Source organism: Podarcis erhardii, assembly GCF_964252035.2.
Source record: "Podarcis erhardii genome assembly, chromosome: 1".
Classification (NCBI taxonomy): Eukaryota; Metazoa; Chordata; class Lepidosauria; order Squamata; family Lacertidae; genus Podarcis; species Podarcis erhardii.
Genome location: NC_138497.1, coordinates 100463542 through 100480439, shown reverse-complemented (window position 1 = coordinate 100480439; position 16898 = coordinate 100463542). Strand labels below are relative to the sequence as shown.

The 16898-nt window shown below is 39.1% G+C and overlaps 1 protein-coding gene and 1 long non-coding RNA gene across 4 annotated transcripts in view; one reads left to right on the top strand and one right to left on the bottom strand.

Moving 5' to 3' along the window:
* Window positions 1–16898, bottom strand: part of LOC309348824 — a 169662-nt gene that overhangs the window by 23436 nt on the left and 129328 nt on the right. The window lies entirely within an intron of this gene.
* Window positions 1–16898, top strand: part of LRP1B (LDL receptor related protein 1B) — a 778324-nt gene that overhangs the window by 749959 nt on the left and 11467 nt on the right. For 2 of the 3 annotated variants that reach the window (XM_081869915.1, XM_081869914.1), the window contains 6 exons: window positions 527–701; window positions 1404–1508; window positions 1902–2015; window positions 11781–11857; window positions 14027–14117; window positions 15674–15812. In XM_081869915.1, the coding sequence (XP_081726041.1) occupies window positions 527–701; window positions 1404–1508; window positions 1902–2015; window positions 11781–11857; window positions 14027–14117; window positions 15674–15812 (701 nt within the window). The remainder of the gene's footprint in view (window positions 1–526; window positions 702–1403; window positions 1509–1901; window positions 2016–11780; window positions 11858–14026; window positions 14118–15673; window positions 15813–16898) is intronic. The other variant, XM_081869916.1, reaches the window with a different exon arrangement.

Sequence of the window (16898 nt, the reverse complement as noted above, 5' to 3'; positions counted from 1 at the left end):
TAGCCAAACACAGCCAAAAATATGGGTAGATATTAAGTGGGTTTTCAAATTCTATGGATGGGCCTGTATTAAGGAGGGGTTTGATGAGGTATATAAGTGGGGAGCTTAATGGAAGACAACTTTACTTGACACCTAAGTGATACCCATGTTTGTCCAAAGAAAACCCAAATCTATAGATTGAAGACACAGGGTCTGTGCATTTAGCAATCTTCTGAGAATCAAATAGTTGGTCTTCCTAGTGATTCCTGTCACATCTGCCCAAAAGGTAAAAAGGTAATAGAAAAGGCAGTTCCAATGGAACTCTGTGGTCATGCCAACCACAGTGAGCCAAACTGAATGCTTACTCAGGGAATAGTGGTAAGACTTATTTGTCATAAATGAAAAAAGACCATTGGCTAACTTATTCAACTGCCTTGTGTTGCGAGAGAAGCTGTTGGTATAATCAATCTATTAAGATGCTGTGTTTAACAATATACGGTATCCTATTTTTATTACTTGTAGTATATAAAATGTTCATTCGTTGCAGATGTTTGCCATCATTATTGTGTTAATTCTGAATCCTGCACCATTGCTGATGATGGCAATGTAGAATGTGTCTGTCCTCTACGATATGAAGGTCCAAAGTGTGAAACAGACAAATGTATAAAATGCCATGGAGGGCAGTGCATTCTGGACAAGGAAAGCGATGACATAATGTGCAAGTAAGTCTACATTATGATAAATAGTTAAATAGGAGGGAAATATTTTAACAGGGCAATGCATGCACAGTTAATCAACATGTATCAAAATAGTGGCACACAGTATGACTGACTACTTGTGTATCAAGTCTGTGGTTCAAATGTACTTGAACTTGAGTTGGTGCCATATATATGAGATTTTAAAATGCACATATATACTAATTGTTCCAATCAGCACAGAGATTCAAAACAAGCCAGAAGGCAAAAAGAACAAATATCCCAGGAAATTATGTGTGTGTGTCTGTGTGAATGGGAGGGATGAAAATCATTAGTACCTTCCACTTCCCTGCTAAAAATGTAGCATATTAATCAGTGACTTCTGATTATTACCTGGATATAAATTCACATTCTTCAATCATTCATCTCAGAATAAGGACCTGGGCATGAGTAAGTCAGTCTGCTGTTTTCATATCACACAATTAGGATAATTGGCATGTGTTTTACTATGGAACTGTCAGGACCATCCAGATATGAACAATTTGCTTATCTTTGGATATTTATTTATTATCCAAGGGCTTCTGACCTTCCTATGCATTATCTTTTTTTCAACCTTGTACAATCAAATAACTGACAATGTAAACAACATGGGTTGGTAGTGACTTTGGTTTCTAGAATCTGCATTCAACAGTAATAGTGTATCTAACAGTAATGATGTTTCCCCTATAGCTGCACAAATGGAAAGATTGCATCCAGTTGTCAATTATGTGATGGTTATTGCTACAATGGTGGTATATGTCAGTTGGATCCAGAGACAAACATACCCGTCTGTCTGTGAGTATGCTCCTGTATCTGACAATCATTAGAACATTTTTACACCCAATCAATTCCTTGTGCCATTTTATCTTATTTTCTTACCAAGTGTGGTGGTAATGAATTTTTTGCTGATCCAGGTCTCTCTTTTTTGGTTTTTGACAGTTTTCAGAGTTTTAACTGGAAATGATAGAGGGGTGATTGGCATCTTTAATTACATAGTATATGTTATAACTGCTCTTTGTACCCACTTGAATTAGTGCATAGATAGATATGCTGAGCATATTTTCTCCTTGTACGTTTTAGCATCAAATGTGTATATCTATCTATCTACTATCTATGCATTTAAAATATGTTCGGCAAAAAAAGGCAGAATATTTATTTATTTAGCTGTATTTTACTGAAATTCTGCAGATGCTCTGTGGGATTTAAAAGTCAGCGCTGTGACCAGAAAGTGAACCCTTGTGATTACTACTGTCAGAATGAGGGAATTTGCACTTTAACTGCGTTTAATGAACCGAGATGCAAGTAGGTTTAACCTTCCACTTAATGCTGCGCATTTTGTGACATCATTTCAGGCCACAGTTCATTGGTTCACATCATGCACATCCATATACATTTCACAATTTATACTTAATCTCAGGGTTCATTTGTGCAATAAAATGCAGCTTTTGTGTAGTCTTGCTAATGAGTGTATTCAAATAGTGTCAGATATTCTATTGCTATATTATTAGGACAGGATATTATACTACTATTTATCTACATAATGACAATAAGGTGACATGTCAGGAGGTTCATAAATAAGTCTATATTTAAATAGCTTGAAGTTTATAAAAATGCCAAGCTACACATAAATACATAGTTTGATATTCTAAAACCTTACCCTTTAATTCTACAATGTACAGATTAATTGAACAAGGAAAGCAGACAGTTTGTCAGCTGTTGGAAGTGATAAACATCTTAATCAATGTAATAGAAAAGAATTTTTAAAGCAATTACTCCAAACAACAACAAATTAGATCTGCCTTATCTCTTTACTATGTACAATTTATCTTCATTTATTGCCAACTTTTAATCACAATTCAGATATGAAGCTACACTTGTCTTGTGCAACAGGAAAATGAATTATCTTGAATTTGAAACTCTCATTTCTACTGAGATTAGGTGCAATCCCACACTCAATTAAGTATGCTTATAGAAATAAGCATAAACATACACTGTGTTTTGTGGGCATAATTTAGGGCTGCCCCATATCACTGAAAGCAACCTTTTATTATGGTGGGGCCACTTTGGTTCCCTAATGTTTGAAAGCTGCTTCCCATTTGGATTGCCTGAGGAGCATGGAGAACCTTACACACAATGTGCTTGTGCCAATCCATACATTTAGCAGTCTTAAAATAGAGCATATGCAATTTAAAGCTGCTGCTACAAATATACAGTTCTCTAGTTGGCCATTTTAATTTTTCGCAGTTCATACGTTCTGCTAGTAGCATGCTGGAAGTATGGCATGTCAAGTTTCTCTTTCCTTCTTTAAATATGGATCTCCTTTGTGTACAGACTATCAGTGAAGAGGGAGGTTTAGGAAGAAAAAGGTTCTGTTTTTAAGATGTGAACTAGACATTATTTAAGACATGTTTGGCATCTAGGGTGTGCTATGTAATGTATCCCCCAGCATAAATCTTACTTTTCCTTTGAGTTTTTCCTGCCAGAGTATTTTGTGTACTCAGATTTTGTGTACCCATTCGCTATTTTATTTGCAATATTTGCTTATGTCAAGTGCACTTACAGTGCAATCCTATACACATCTACTCAAAAATAAGCCCACAGAGTTCAATGGGACATACTCCTAGTCAAGTGTGTGTAGGATTGTAACCTTTGTGGTTGTTGACTGTTCTTAACTCATTTAAAGTTATTATAAAATAAATAAAGCCCACTATATAGAATACTTTATCAAGAGTGATACTATTGTTTTATTTCAGGAACCTTTTCAACCTGTGGGCCACATTCTCTTGTAGGGAAACTTTCCAGAGACCACATGCCAGTGGTGGATGGGGTCAAAGAGGGTGAAACCTTGAATGCAACTCTTACCTTTCAGCGGCAGGCTGCATTCCAGCTACACAAACCCTACACTCTGTCTAGAGATATATGAACCAGGCAGTAGGGCTGGGCGATATTTGGTTTTTGAACATCGTGATATACTGATATATCACAATGTCTGAAACTTTGTAGGGGCATTGGCAGGCTTAATGGTTCCCCCCCCCCCACATCCTAATTTTTGCTGGTGCCTGCTCTTGTGATTCTCTCCCTGCTGCAAGAGGCAGGGAAGAGCTGAGCAAACAGAGTTAACAGGGGCTGCAGGAATCAAAATCTCATAGTTTTTCCCACATTGTGACTTTTGCATAGCACACACAATGTGATATTCATGATATACTGCTAGATCAAAGAATATCATGGCGTGGACTTCAAACTGGTTTGGGACAATATATTGATATATCACCCAGCCCTACCAGGCAGGAAGCATTATTCCAATTCAAGGATGCATTCCACACAGCCAAACAGACTCAAGGAGGATGTGGAGCAGAACTGGGGTGAGGGGCATGTCCTGAGGAAGTGGTGTGGCCAGGCAAAAAGGTATGGAGGGCTACTTTCAGTTCCTGAGCTCTAGGCTGTTCACCCCTATTTTATTTGCAGTAGCTCCTAGTATTTTGCCGTGACGCAAAGCATAAGCATGACAGAGTTTGGGAAGTTTTAAGGGATATAAGCAAGGAATATATTCCTAAAAGCTGGAGGTCACATACACGGATAGATAGATCCCTCCCCAACGCAGCAGGTCTTAATAAGATAATTTTAAAAGTAACTTTAAACCAAATCGGGCACCTTTCCTAGAAAATGGAAGGAGTATTCAGTCAAAGAATAGAACTGCAAAGGTTATATAAGATCACAGTTTAGGATTCCACGGCTTAAATTTGATATTTTTCAAGTCACACAAAAAGGTAGCAATGCTGAATTTAAGGCTGAATCTTAAGGCTATACCATTATTAGGCCAGCTGAAATATCACAGAATAATGTCTGCTGCCTCTTCTCACATTCTGTCTTAAGATTTACCAAACCACAGTCTGAGATCCATGGCTCTATCACCAGCCACTTACCCATCCCCCAGCCCTCTTGAGTTGTTACTCTAGCCTGATGAAGATTTCTGGAAAACTCATAAGCTTGCACACTACTCTGCGACATTTTGGCCTAATAAAGGCACTGCCCTTAGATGAGTTAAGAGGTTTATTATTGAATCTCATAGAATGTTGTCTTTCATTATCTGTTCTTTATAAAATGATATGTAAACTGGCAATATTGAGTTATACTTCCTCTTTGAATCTAAAAACAACAAAAAGGTTCTCTAATATGGTTCATCTAAACATACGTGGCTGCCCAAATAAATCCAAGGCACACAGATCCAAAACAGCCCACTCTTTCTGTCTCCCTTATAAACACTGTAATTGCTTCCTGAAGCATCATCATCATTTTACATTAACCAGCTCATTTCATTTGTCCTAAGCCATATCATCCTGAAGATATAAATCTACTCTACTCAAATGTGCAGAAAGGTTGAAGACCAACCAAGACGCATTAGTTACCTAATGTAATCAAAAACAGAAAATGATCTTGGGCGTTATCTTAATTATCTTAGACTGAACTCATTGGGACCTGCTGTTCAGTGGATATGTACAGGACTGCCCCACTTTGCGTGTCGAGGTCCCACAAGCCACCCCTAAATAAATCACAATTCACACATAATTTTTGTTTAAGGTTTTTGGCATAATTTTGGCCACAAATTTATTAAAATACATAAAAGTGAGTGGTTGCTTAGGCATTGGTTCCGACTATCTGTCACCGCCATTGGGACAGGAGTGACTTCAGGATTCCAGCAAAAGCCAGTCGGGGAAAACAATATTGGGGAGAGCATGGAGCCGGGCACCAGACCCTCACCTCTTCCCACATGCTCCCAGCGGCTCGCGCAGCCCAAGCCCCAACCAGGGATTTGGACGAAAGGATGGCAAACCCCTAGATTTCTTTAATGGAATTCCCTTGCAGCAGCAGCATTGGAGGGGCAGGCACCACCAATCCATACCCCTCCACCAACCAATTTTTTAACCAATGCCTAACGGCAACCTTACAAATTGTGACGATTTGCTACGCAGTAGGCAAAAACCAGATGGCACCAGCCAATCAGCCAACTGGACAAAATTCCTACCAGGCCCCTGCTCCAAAAGCAGGCGACCCCATGACAGGCTTAGCAAGGTCAATGCAAAGACCAATACCTGGGGAGGGTGGGCAGGTGTTCCGATGCACGCAGCAAAGAGAACAGTCAGTGCTGCGCATCTTCATTTAAAACCTTTTAGCCCTTCCCTTTAATTGGCAACATCAAAATTTCCCTAGTAACAGGAAACTACCCAATCCTTGCTAATGGCTATCCAAAGGATCCCGCCCAGCAACAAGGGGGTGGCGTGCCAGACCCCACCGCAACACATGCTCTCCAGGAAGGAGAGCACGCTAAATCAGTAGATTGCTCAGATATCAGTGAATCACAAATATACGCAAAACACTCCTTTTATGAATGCCACTTTACTTAAGTACACTGCAGAATGGCAAAATGCCGTCAGTGCTTCAGCCTACAATGTGGATTGAATGATTGAATGTTTACCCTTAAAAATGGATATGGCTCTTGTAGAAAGCCATTGTTCTCATCAGTCAATTGAAATTTTATGAATGATATGAAACATCCATATGCATTCATCTACACCTCTGTCAAGTGAGGACAGAACTGTATAATACAACAACAATCACTAACATTTTCTTAACCGTTTCACAGTCAATGGATTCTTTTGAAAAATGCTACTCTTCAGCATACTGAACCATAACAAGTTTATAAGAACATTTTAAAATTAAACAATATTATCAAAAATATTTTGATTTTTTTCTTCAAAATCAGGCCCTTTAAAATGTACAATTTTTAGTCTAGAATTGGCACACACCTTTTTTCAGCATTAATTCTGCAGAATCTTTTCAGATAACACCAATCACAAAACTCTGTTTCTGTAAGCACTGACTCAAGTGAATCTATGAATATATTTCAGAAAATTAATCTAAGGATAAAATGCTCTAATCATGTGATTGCAGTATGTAAATAACAGGTTGGATTCAAAAAGTTCGCTTGCAGAGGAAGCTTCTTTTGTTTGAAAAAAAGGAACCTTTACAGTGGTCAGATCTGCACTTTATTATTGCAGGCGAGTTTTTGCAAATTTCCTCTTCTTACCACCCCCTGTACCCTCTAAAACTCTGCTCTGGAGGATTGGGAAATCCTACAGAAAAGTGTTGGAAGTAACATTGTGAGGGAAATACAAGGCAAGGATAGTACCATTACAAGGAACCCTTCGTTGCAACTAGTCGTCTGATTACAGAAAGTGGCCTAAACCACAACCAACAATTCTAATATACTTTATTTGAGAATTTTAGATTTTATTACATATATGAAGTCTTCATTAACAGTGGAGGAATGAAAGATTTAGGACAAGTGTAGATTGCTGTGTGAGAACTATTGTTCATGAAAAAGTAAAGCAAGGGCTTTATGCACAAAGTTCTCAACATTTTACCCTCTAATGCAGATTTTGAGAAGAGGAAAGCACAATTAATTATTAATCTTATCCATACTTCACCATTACAGGGTTGGTTACAGCAATTTATAATTCAATATTTTTTAAAAAAAATAATAGTTCAAAAATAATTATAGACAGAGGAATATGGTGGGTACTAAAATATATGTCTGAAGAGTCAAAGGCCAGAGTAGAGAGATGTGTCTTCAGCATACAAAGGTATATTTGGCCCAACCAATCCTTCACACTAGGAGAAGCCAGTGCAAGAGATCCCACTAGTACAACAGGAGTTCTCCTTGTGTTCCTCCACACCTCCCCCAGATCCATTCTGGAGGGTCAAGAGAACCCCCAGAACAGCATGCAGGAGGACAAAAAGGGGACTTTACTGTCTAGCAAGCATAAATGATTGTGCTTAAGGAAAGAGCAGATGTCTTCCTCCTTATATAATGAAGGTGCCAGATGTACCTCCATAGGGAGGGAATGCCACAACTGCCACAGCTGTTGTCTTCACCTGGCCACGCAAACCCCTGCACCCTTTAAAAAACAAACACTACTGAGGGCAGTGGGCTTAAAATTGGTTTTGTTGTAGATGGACTCCTTCAGGCAGGGATTAAGTTGAAGAAATAATAATAATAATAATAATAATAATAATAATAATACAGAGTAGGGCCCCTCTATTGATCTTAACCCACAAGAGTGTCTGCAGGGAACGATCTGGTATTTCGGATATTTTGGGCCTAATTTGTTTAGGGCTTTAAACAGTAATATGAGCACCTTGTATTGGCCCCAGAACCAAACTCGCAACCAATCCAGCTACCATTAAGCACTTTAAAGAATAGTTATGATATGTGTAGAGATCCTATGGTAATTAATAGGAGATAGAAATGTTAGCCTCAGCTAGATTTGTGCCCAATGTGTTCATCATTTATAATAATAATTCAATAATAATTTATAACCAGCCACCCGATTTCACTGTTTCAAAGTTAAGGTACTAAGATTTGACATATGAAAGATTTTTCTCCAAAATAAGGTTCTGTGATTTACAGCACATCCACAGATAGATGGACATATTTCTTCTACTGCCACCATTCAACAATATGTCATTCCCCCTGTTTTTGAGTATTTGCAGTCTACACCATTCAAAGGTGTTGAAATGAGTATTGCTAGCACCAGGAACATAGTCTGCTAATTATAATAATAAATAGCTACTCTGGCTTTAATTATTATTTTTCAGTGTTAATTTAGGCTACATAGTATGATTTTCTGCTTTTCTGTTTTGTGTTGTCATCACGTGTGGACTTAGCACATGTAGTATGCTATTACAAATGGTGTTTTATTTATCACCTGTGAAATCTAAGTGTTATTGTAAACCATAGTGATATTTGCTGCACTGTACTTTACGGATTTTTAAAGCAAGAAATATAACTTTGTAGATTTTCAGTTAAGTGTACAAATATTACAGAAATAAGTTTAGAACTTAAAATCAGGAAGCACTGTATCACATACATCAGTGCTAAATTAGTTGTGGTATTATGACTTATAGCCAGCACAATTTAAAGAAAGTAGCAAGTTATTTATGTGTGTTGCTCCATAGCAATGAATCTGTTGCCATCAAGCATAAGTAACATGTAAACTGTCCCATATAAGCTACAAATATGTAAAGAATTTTAAAAATTTGTATTTTCAGAAATAGGGCCAGATACTCACTGCATATAAACACTTTCATATTTCTTCCCTGGAATGTATCCAAACTTTTACTATATTTAACTTTTTATCTTCTCAACTCTCTTATACCAAAGTATGCTTCCAAAAACCATAGTTTCTGTCTGATGGTCTATTGCGCCCCGAGGCCCCCAAGCCCTTCCGCAAGTAAATAACTTCACACTGACACGTAGTCAGTGTCAATTGTTAAATTAATGAGCAAAATTTCGTCCACAACTATATCAGTTACAGCAAAGTGAGCAATATTGCGCTAGGCACTGACAAACTATCACTGACTCCTGCCCTCCCAGCAGGGAGTCTGAAAGGATAAAAACGCCAAACGAGGGAGCAACATCGATGAAGACCAATGAAGCTCACCCCGGGGTTCCTGTGGTCCTGGCATGGCCCTAGCCACTCAAGTGGACTTCGGACACGATCCAGGACCCCCAGATTCCTTTACCCTTATTCATGGAGGGGCAGGTGATGGCCACACCTCCCCTACCACACACTTCATTAAGCCAATGCCTAACCGCCAAACCTTACACAGTTGTGACGATTGCTAAGGTGGTAGGCGAAAACCAAGTGGACACTGCCAATTTGCCAAATGGAAACATTCCTACCCAGCCCCTGCTCCAAAGTAGGCAACCAACCAATATCCGAAGCAAGGCCAAAGCAGAAACACCTACAAATAGGGATGGGGGGGCGGGTGTTCGGCAACGTGAAGCAAGTGCCTCAGCCACATCGCGCTGCCGCTTTTATAGGCCTCCACCAATCACGCCAACTGCACTGATTGGCTCAAACGGCCTGGTGTGATGGTGGGGCCATACAGACAAGGTCTGGGCCATGCTCAGCGCCTTCATCCTGGTGGGGGTCCTCTCAGGGGCCCGTGCGCAACCAGGACCCTCGTTAAAGAGGATCCCATTTGCAGGTAAGTTAGGGCTGCTTTATAAACCTGAAAAATTGAATAGTGGTGCTACCCCTCTCCCCAGATGCATGCATGTGTGTGTGTGTGTGTGTGTGTGCGTGTATGCATGCACACACATTCAGTGAAGCCATATAACAGATTGCCACATCCTTTCGGTCATGCAGAACCTTCCTGGGGTTGCATGGCAACTGCAGGCAAGGGCGGAGCCTGCATAAACCCAGTCTCTTTTCCAACAGTCTGCTGCTATTAGCAAGATACTTAGAAACCATAGATTAATTGCATTTCTCTATATAGGATATAAGCAGATGTGAAACTAAGACAAGTTTTTCCAATAGTTAACATGTTTGGGATGGAGATACAAACATATACAGGACAGATGGCAGCAAACATTAAGACAGATGATAGCAAACACTTGTACTATTAGCTTAAATTTAACTTTGATGATTTCTTCTTGACTTAAAGGTAACTTTCATACAAGTATGAAAATAGAGTTGCTTTTAATACTTTTTTATGCTGAATTGATCAAGTGTGTGTGGTTCACAGTGTGCAAAGAACAGGCTAATTGACTTGAACATTACATCGCTACAAATTCTATTTCAGCGTTAATGAACCTCCTTGCCTGAGGAAATGTGTGTGTGTGTGTTGTGTGTGTGTGTGTGTAATCAGTCTGTAGACAGATTTTACTAGAACAAAAGCTAGAAGTGTACTTTTCCTTAGATAAGCAAAATTAACAAATTAATAACAATAAATACCACCAATATATATTTCATCTAATGAAATATTATGGTGGCTATATCTACACCATACAACATGCCAATCAATTTTTCTCATCTTAAGAAGATGAACATTAAAATGTCCTGCTTTACTCTTGCCTTTATGATGAAAAGGGGGCTCAAGTACTGGTAGATAGAATACCTGTCTTCCATCCATGAGATGTAGAAAAGTTTAAGGCTTTGTTACAGGATTGCCTTCTTTTTTACTCCTTTCAATCAGTTGACAAGAATAGTTAACTAGTTTGCTCCTCAGCACTGTCTCATAAAATTTATATCTGGCATGATATAAAGCAGACAATTTTTGTGTGCCTACATTATCAGAAACCAGGTATAACTCTATTTCAGTCTCCTTCAGGCATCTTCCTAGATGCTTCCCCCCCCCCATTGACAGACATCTCTGAGGTAGAATTAGTTTTAACAGAGTGATCTCATTTGACATTGCTTCTCTGGAAACCATTCCACCCCCACCCGCAATCAATTAATGCAGGAGTATCAAACATGGTGTTTTCCAGATGTTGTTGGACTCCAAAGCTCAGCAACCCCTGCCATTATGTCCAAAGGTTGAGAGCTGTAGCCCAAAAACAGCTGGAGGGGGCACCAGGTTGACTACCCATGAAAATCAGCCAATTAAAATAATGCAGCCCAGGTATCACCCAAGCTTAATGGATAACAAGTAACTCATTTCAGAATATTCCATTTTTAATAGCTTTTCATTTCTACTTGTGGCCTGTTCATAAAAAGCACAATTATTGCTCAGGAACAGAAATAATTGCTACTTATATGTCTAGGATTCCTATTTTGGTGCTTCTATTAGTCTAAAGTCAATACATTTTAGGTTAAGACATTTTGCAAAAGACACAGGAGAGAATAATAAAATGAAAACAGTTTTGTAAGTAAAAATGAGACTTCCCAGTTTGTGAATGTTTAATGTCATCAGTCTCTACTAACAAGAGACTTTATATTTAGTTATTATCTGTGACTTTCATTGCAGGTTTTGATACCCAAGGTTAACAGTACAAACTAGCATTGTTGTATTACCACTTAACAATTTTATAAATTTTATTATATATTTTGATAAATATTGAAGAAATGAAAATGGTAGCATCATTACACCTTACTGGAGACAAATTGTGTTTACTCTAGAATATGATTTTTTGGTCATTAATGTGGGCTATGTCTATTTAATATATTTTTGTATAATTTGTAGGTGTGAATTGATTTTATTATCTTAATTGGGTTGTTTTAGATGCTCCACCAACTGGTCTGGTACACAGTGTGAGAGGCCAGCTCCTAAAAGCAGCAAATCTGACAATATCAGTACAAGTAAGTTTTTTTGAATAACAATGTTAATATAATTTAAGCCGTTATTTAAGGAACAAAGCATTTTTTGATAGCAGTGGAAGTTATTGGAATGGGCATTTTGCTACTGTTATTGACATTAATTTATTGTATCTTTATTTTTTAGATCTTATGATTTAAGTGGAAATTGTTCAATTCAGTTGTGTATTTTTTGATATTTTCTTTATTGTTTATGACTACTTTTGTTATGTTTGTAATGTAAATCTTGTCATGTTGTAAGCTGCCTTGGGCATGGTTTTAACTTTGGAAAGACAGCATACAAATAAAACGATGATGATAATTGACCATTCCTGTGGACATGTGGGTCGCTCTGATATGAAAAGTATAGGGCAGCTGTTAGAGCCTAACTATGTGAAATGTTTATTATGTAGTTTGCCTTTGCAAACATTTTCTTTCACAAATTGACAGCATGGAAGCTCACAATTTGGAATGGAACACTGGAAAGGGGGAGGTTAATTCTTTACACCGACGCAGTCCTGATATGGATAGGGGGCCCTGCATCTGCAATTTACATTGGACCATTTAATCAAATGGAAGATTATTCTCCCTTGCCATGCCATTTGCAGTATTAGGGAAGGGGTAATGATCTCAATCAGGATCAAATAAGGGTAAAGGTTAAAGCTCTGCTACCCCTCCATGCCTGAATCCCAATCAAGGTCCCCACAGTGGCAGGTAATTTGTGAACTAAGAAGCATGACATCTAGTTTGGGCCATAAGAAGACAATAGGAGGAAAGTTTACAAGTGATGGATAAAGTTTGGTTTCAGTTAGGAGAATTGCAGAATAAATCGAAATTAATGGAAAACTAGGTTTTGAAAAAGCACTTGACAGAAAAGAAAGTGCACCAAATCAAAGTTAGTTATGTAACTAAGAAAATTCACTTTTAAAAAGAATTAAGTGTTTCTTGCACACAATCTGGGCTATTGTGTCCAAGAGGATAACCGGGCAGGACCTGTTTGTGCTCATCAAGTAAGATATACATATGCAGAAACATGTCTTTGCATATGTATACTCTCTAACTGGGTTAGATACCTATTTAGACAAGTCGGTGGTTAATAAGTAGTTAAGAAAAAGTTAAGTTTGGTCCCTAGATCATTACATTTGAGAAGTCAAATGTAATGTTTCAGCAAATAAAAATGTTTGGCATGTCCTGTGCTTGGCAGAGTAGTATTTGGTTACAAACTTTAACCATATGGTATGGTGTCATGATCACTATCCAGAAAGCTTGTAATCTACTTTAACAAGCTGAAACTGGGATAGAATAAAAGAATTGTAGAGTTGGAAGAGACCATGAGGATCATCTAGTCCAGCCTCTTGCAATGCAGGAATATGCAGCTGCCTCACATGGTGATCAAACCTGCAACCTTGGCATCATCAGCACCACACTCTAACCAAATGAGCTATCTAGGAGACTGGTGACAGACTGATACACAAAGAGGGACTGGAGTATTACTGTCAGGTGGCAGTGAAATGGCTAATAAAGAGAAATTAAATAGTTCAACGAATGACTTAAGTAAAATGTCAGCTTTGAGAAAGGACTTTGAGAAAGGCAGGCCAACTGCTGGAACTTAATAGTAGAAGGAATTTAGACTTTTCATCTTGTCATGTAGAGAACCCAAAGATACTTCTCAGTAGAATATTTTAGAATCAGAACACTGGAATATAATAAATAACTCTAGGTCAGTCAGTGACCTGGTTCAGACGTTAGTTTGAAATGCAGTTAAACTGAACTATAGTTTAAAAGGTGAACATAATGTGTGCTACTGTAAATGCTTTTCCCTGTTCAGGCTGCTTCCACACTGCTGGGAGCTAAGATATGCTCCTGCTTAGTATCATGTCAAAACCAGAGCTGATGGTTTGTTTTTCTCCAAACAAATCCACAAGCTGTAACCAAGGTTGGTTCTTGGCTCACAGCTTTTTGGGAGGAAAGAAACTACAACTCAGGTTTCAGGTGACACAAAAACATTTAACAGCTTCCAGTATTCCATCCCTACCTTACCTTATCTATTTGTGAAAACCTGATCTACATTACAATCAAAGCTGCATGCCACTCTGCTTACTGAGGTATTATCAAAGTTTCCTTGCCAAGTGTTAAATTATCGGTAGTCAAACCTGTTTCTGTTATTTGTTGCAGGAAGCATTGCAATCATCGTTCCACTCGTCCTCTTGGTGACCTTGATTACTACTTTGGTAATAGGTTTGCTACTTTGTAAAAGAAAGCGAAGGTAAGAAATTTCTGCCGAAGGAAAAAGAAGCAATTTACTGGATAAGTTCTAAGGACAACCAACCTTGAATGGTGATGATGGTTGTGTAATTTCAGTCCAATCCTATCTCTGCATGGCACTGTGTGCAGATATTCCAAAGAATTTGCAATATGAAATACCAATGGGGAATATAACAGGAACAGAGGTGGGAGAGTCAATGGTAGGGCTTGATGAATTTGAGCAAATCTGATACACTTACTTAAAGCTTGATCATAGTCGGGAACTAGGATTAAGAAGATGAGTCAAAGGCCACATAGAAAAGGCACATTTTCAGAGGAGCCTTGAAGGAAAGGAACAAAATGACACCAGCTACATGTTCATGGCAAAAGTAAAACAAAGCAAAAAGAAGGGAGAATGGACGTGACTGTTTAAGGCAGTAAGAGAGAGCTAGTGGAGCGGACGGCATGGGCATCAACAAATCAAGACCAACAGATACGATAGGTAAGGACAATATATTTAGGCTGGGTACACAAAGGGACAGCTAGTGAAGTGGGGAATCTACTGCTGCTACTACTGCTGCTACTACTAACAACAACAGCAACAGCAACAATTTATTTGTACCCAGCCAGATGGGTGGGGTACAAATTATTTATATTGCCCCAGCCACTCTGGGCAGCTTCCAGCATATAAAAAAACACAGTAAAACATTAAACCTTAAAAAGCTTCCCTATACAGGACTGCCTTTAGATGTTTCCTAAATGTTATATAATTACTCAACTCCTTAACATCTGATGGGAGAGCATTCCACAGAGTGGGCACCACCACTGAAAGGCCCTCTGCCGGGTTCAGATAATTGTCATACCATCTGAATGTGGCAGAGGGCCTTTTCGGTAGTGGTGCACTTAGGTATGCAAGAAGGGCATTAAAACTTGGCAAATAACTGGATATAGCGTACAAAGAAGAGACGTGAAACCTATTTACCAAGGAGATCGGACATAGGCTAAAGAAAGGAAGACTTGGGAGGAAAGAGAACTGATTCTGGCTTAGACTTGCTGACCTTGATATTGCAATTAGACAACATAGTGGAGCAGCAGTAGTAGTAGTTGTTGTATTCTGCCCTTCATCCGAAGATCACAGGGCGATTCACACAAAAAATACAAAATGAGAACACAACATAAATAGTAAAAACAAAACAAAAACTCCCCTCCCAGAAACAAATAGAGCAATTGGCAGACAGAGAGACTGGAAAGCTGTGGGGTATCTGTAGAGGTAACGGGGCAACATATAAGAGGTACTGAAAGTCATAGGAATTAATAATGTTTTCCAAGGAGAGAGTTTAGTGAAAGAACAGTAAGAAACTAAGAAGAGAACTCTCAAGGGATAGTTGCAGAAGGGGTGTGTTTGCAGAGGAAAAGCTTCCCACTCCCCTTGGAAACATTGAAAATTAATCTGGCAAGGCAATCTCTCCCCCACCCTGAAAATCACTTCCTTCTTTTCACAGATTTTTTTATACACACATACACACAACCCAATGCAGAGATTAATTTGTTCACTCTTTCCCTTGTGATATATTTTAGGGCAAAAACAATCCGACGACAACCAATTATAAATGGAGGAATCAATGTAGAGATTGGAAATCCATCGTATAATATGTATGAGGTGGGCCATAATCACAACGAAAGAGGTCTTTCAGATTTTACATTAAATCCAGAAAAGGTAAAATCAAATATTTGTTTCCTAATTCAAATAATTATGTTTTAAATAATAGCAAAATATTGTCATTGGGTAGGATCCAAAGGTATTCTTCCATTTGCAAAAAGAAGCTCTGATCCAGTTAAGGCTCCAGCTAATATGCAAGGAAGGGGTCAATTTTTGCAAATTTCTCTTCTCCCCTACAGCCCTCCTAAGTACTTCCCACACTATTTCAGAGTGTTCCAAAGCTCTCTGGAAGTGGGGAAAAATAAAATTGGTGAAAATGCCTCCCTTTATTCAGTAGTGGCTGTGTTATGTACTGAGTTGAATAGGATCCAAACTGCAGCAGTCTGATTGGTCCTAGAACAATAGGATCCAAAATGCAGCAGTCTGATTGGTCCTAGAACAATAGGATTCAGAATGCAGCAGTCCGATTGGTCCTAAAACAATGCAGCAGTATGATTGGTTGGCAGGAACCACCCAATCATGCTCCAGATAGAAGTGAATCCACAACCTGATTGGCTTACAGTAGAGTTCCGGAATTAGCCAATCATGTGCAGCCCATTGTGTAAATAATGTATATAAAGCAGATACTTTGAGGGGACATTCATTCATTCCTCCTCACCACTATGAGCTGAATAAAGAGCATGAAATCACTTTGCGATTCTGAGTATATTTCACTGGCGACGAAGGTGGGATCCTGCTGAGCTGACTGCCACACACAGCACCGCAGCACTGCCAACTGCCGCACCGCTGCCTCGCACCATGTATCCAGGCTTCAGCTCCGGGACACAAGGAACTCAGAATGGCAACCGACAGCAGCTTCTCGCCGTTCAACCCAGCATCTGGAGACTGGGAACCGTACGCCTCCCATTTCACCTTCCTCCTAGAAGCTAAAGGGGTCACCGACGAAGAAGTCGCCAAGAAGAAGGCGATATTCTTCAGCGTCTGCGGAGAGGAGAAGTTTGAAATCGCCCAGGCTCTCCTTGCGCCTGAAGACGTCACTACTGTTCCATACAAAACAATAATGGAACAGCTGAAGGGGCACTTTTCCCTGCAGCCCTCAGTGGTGGCTCGTCGAAATGCCTTCTACGCAAAGCGGCAAACCCC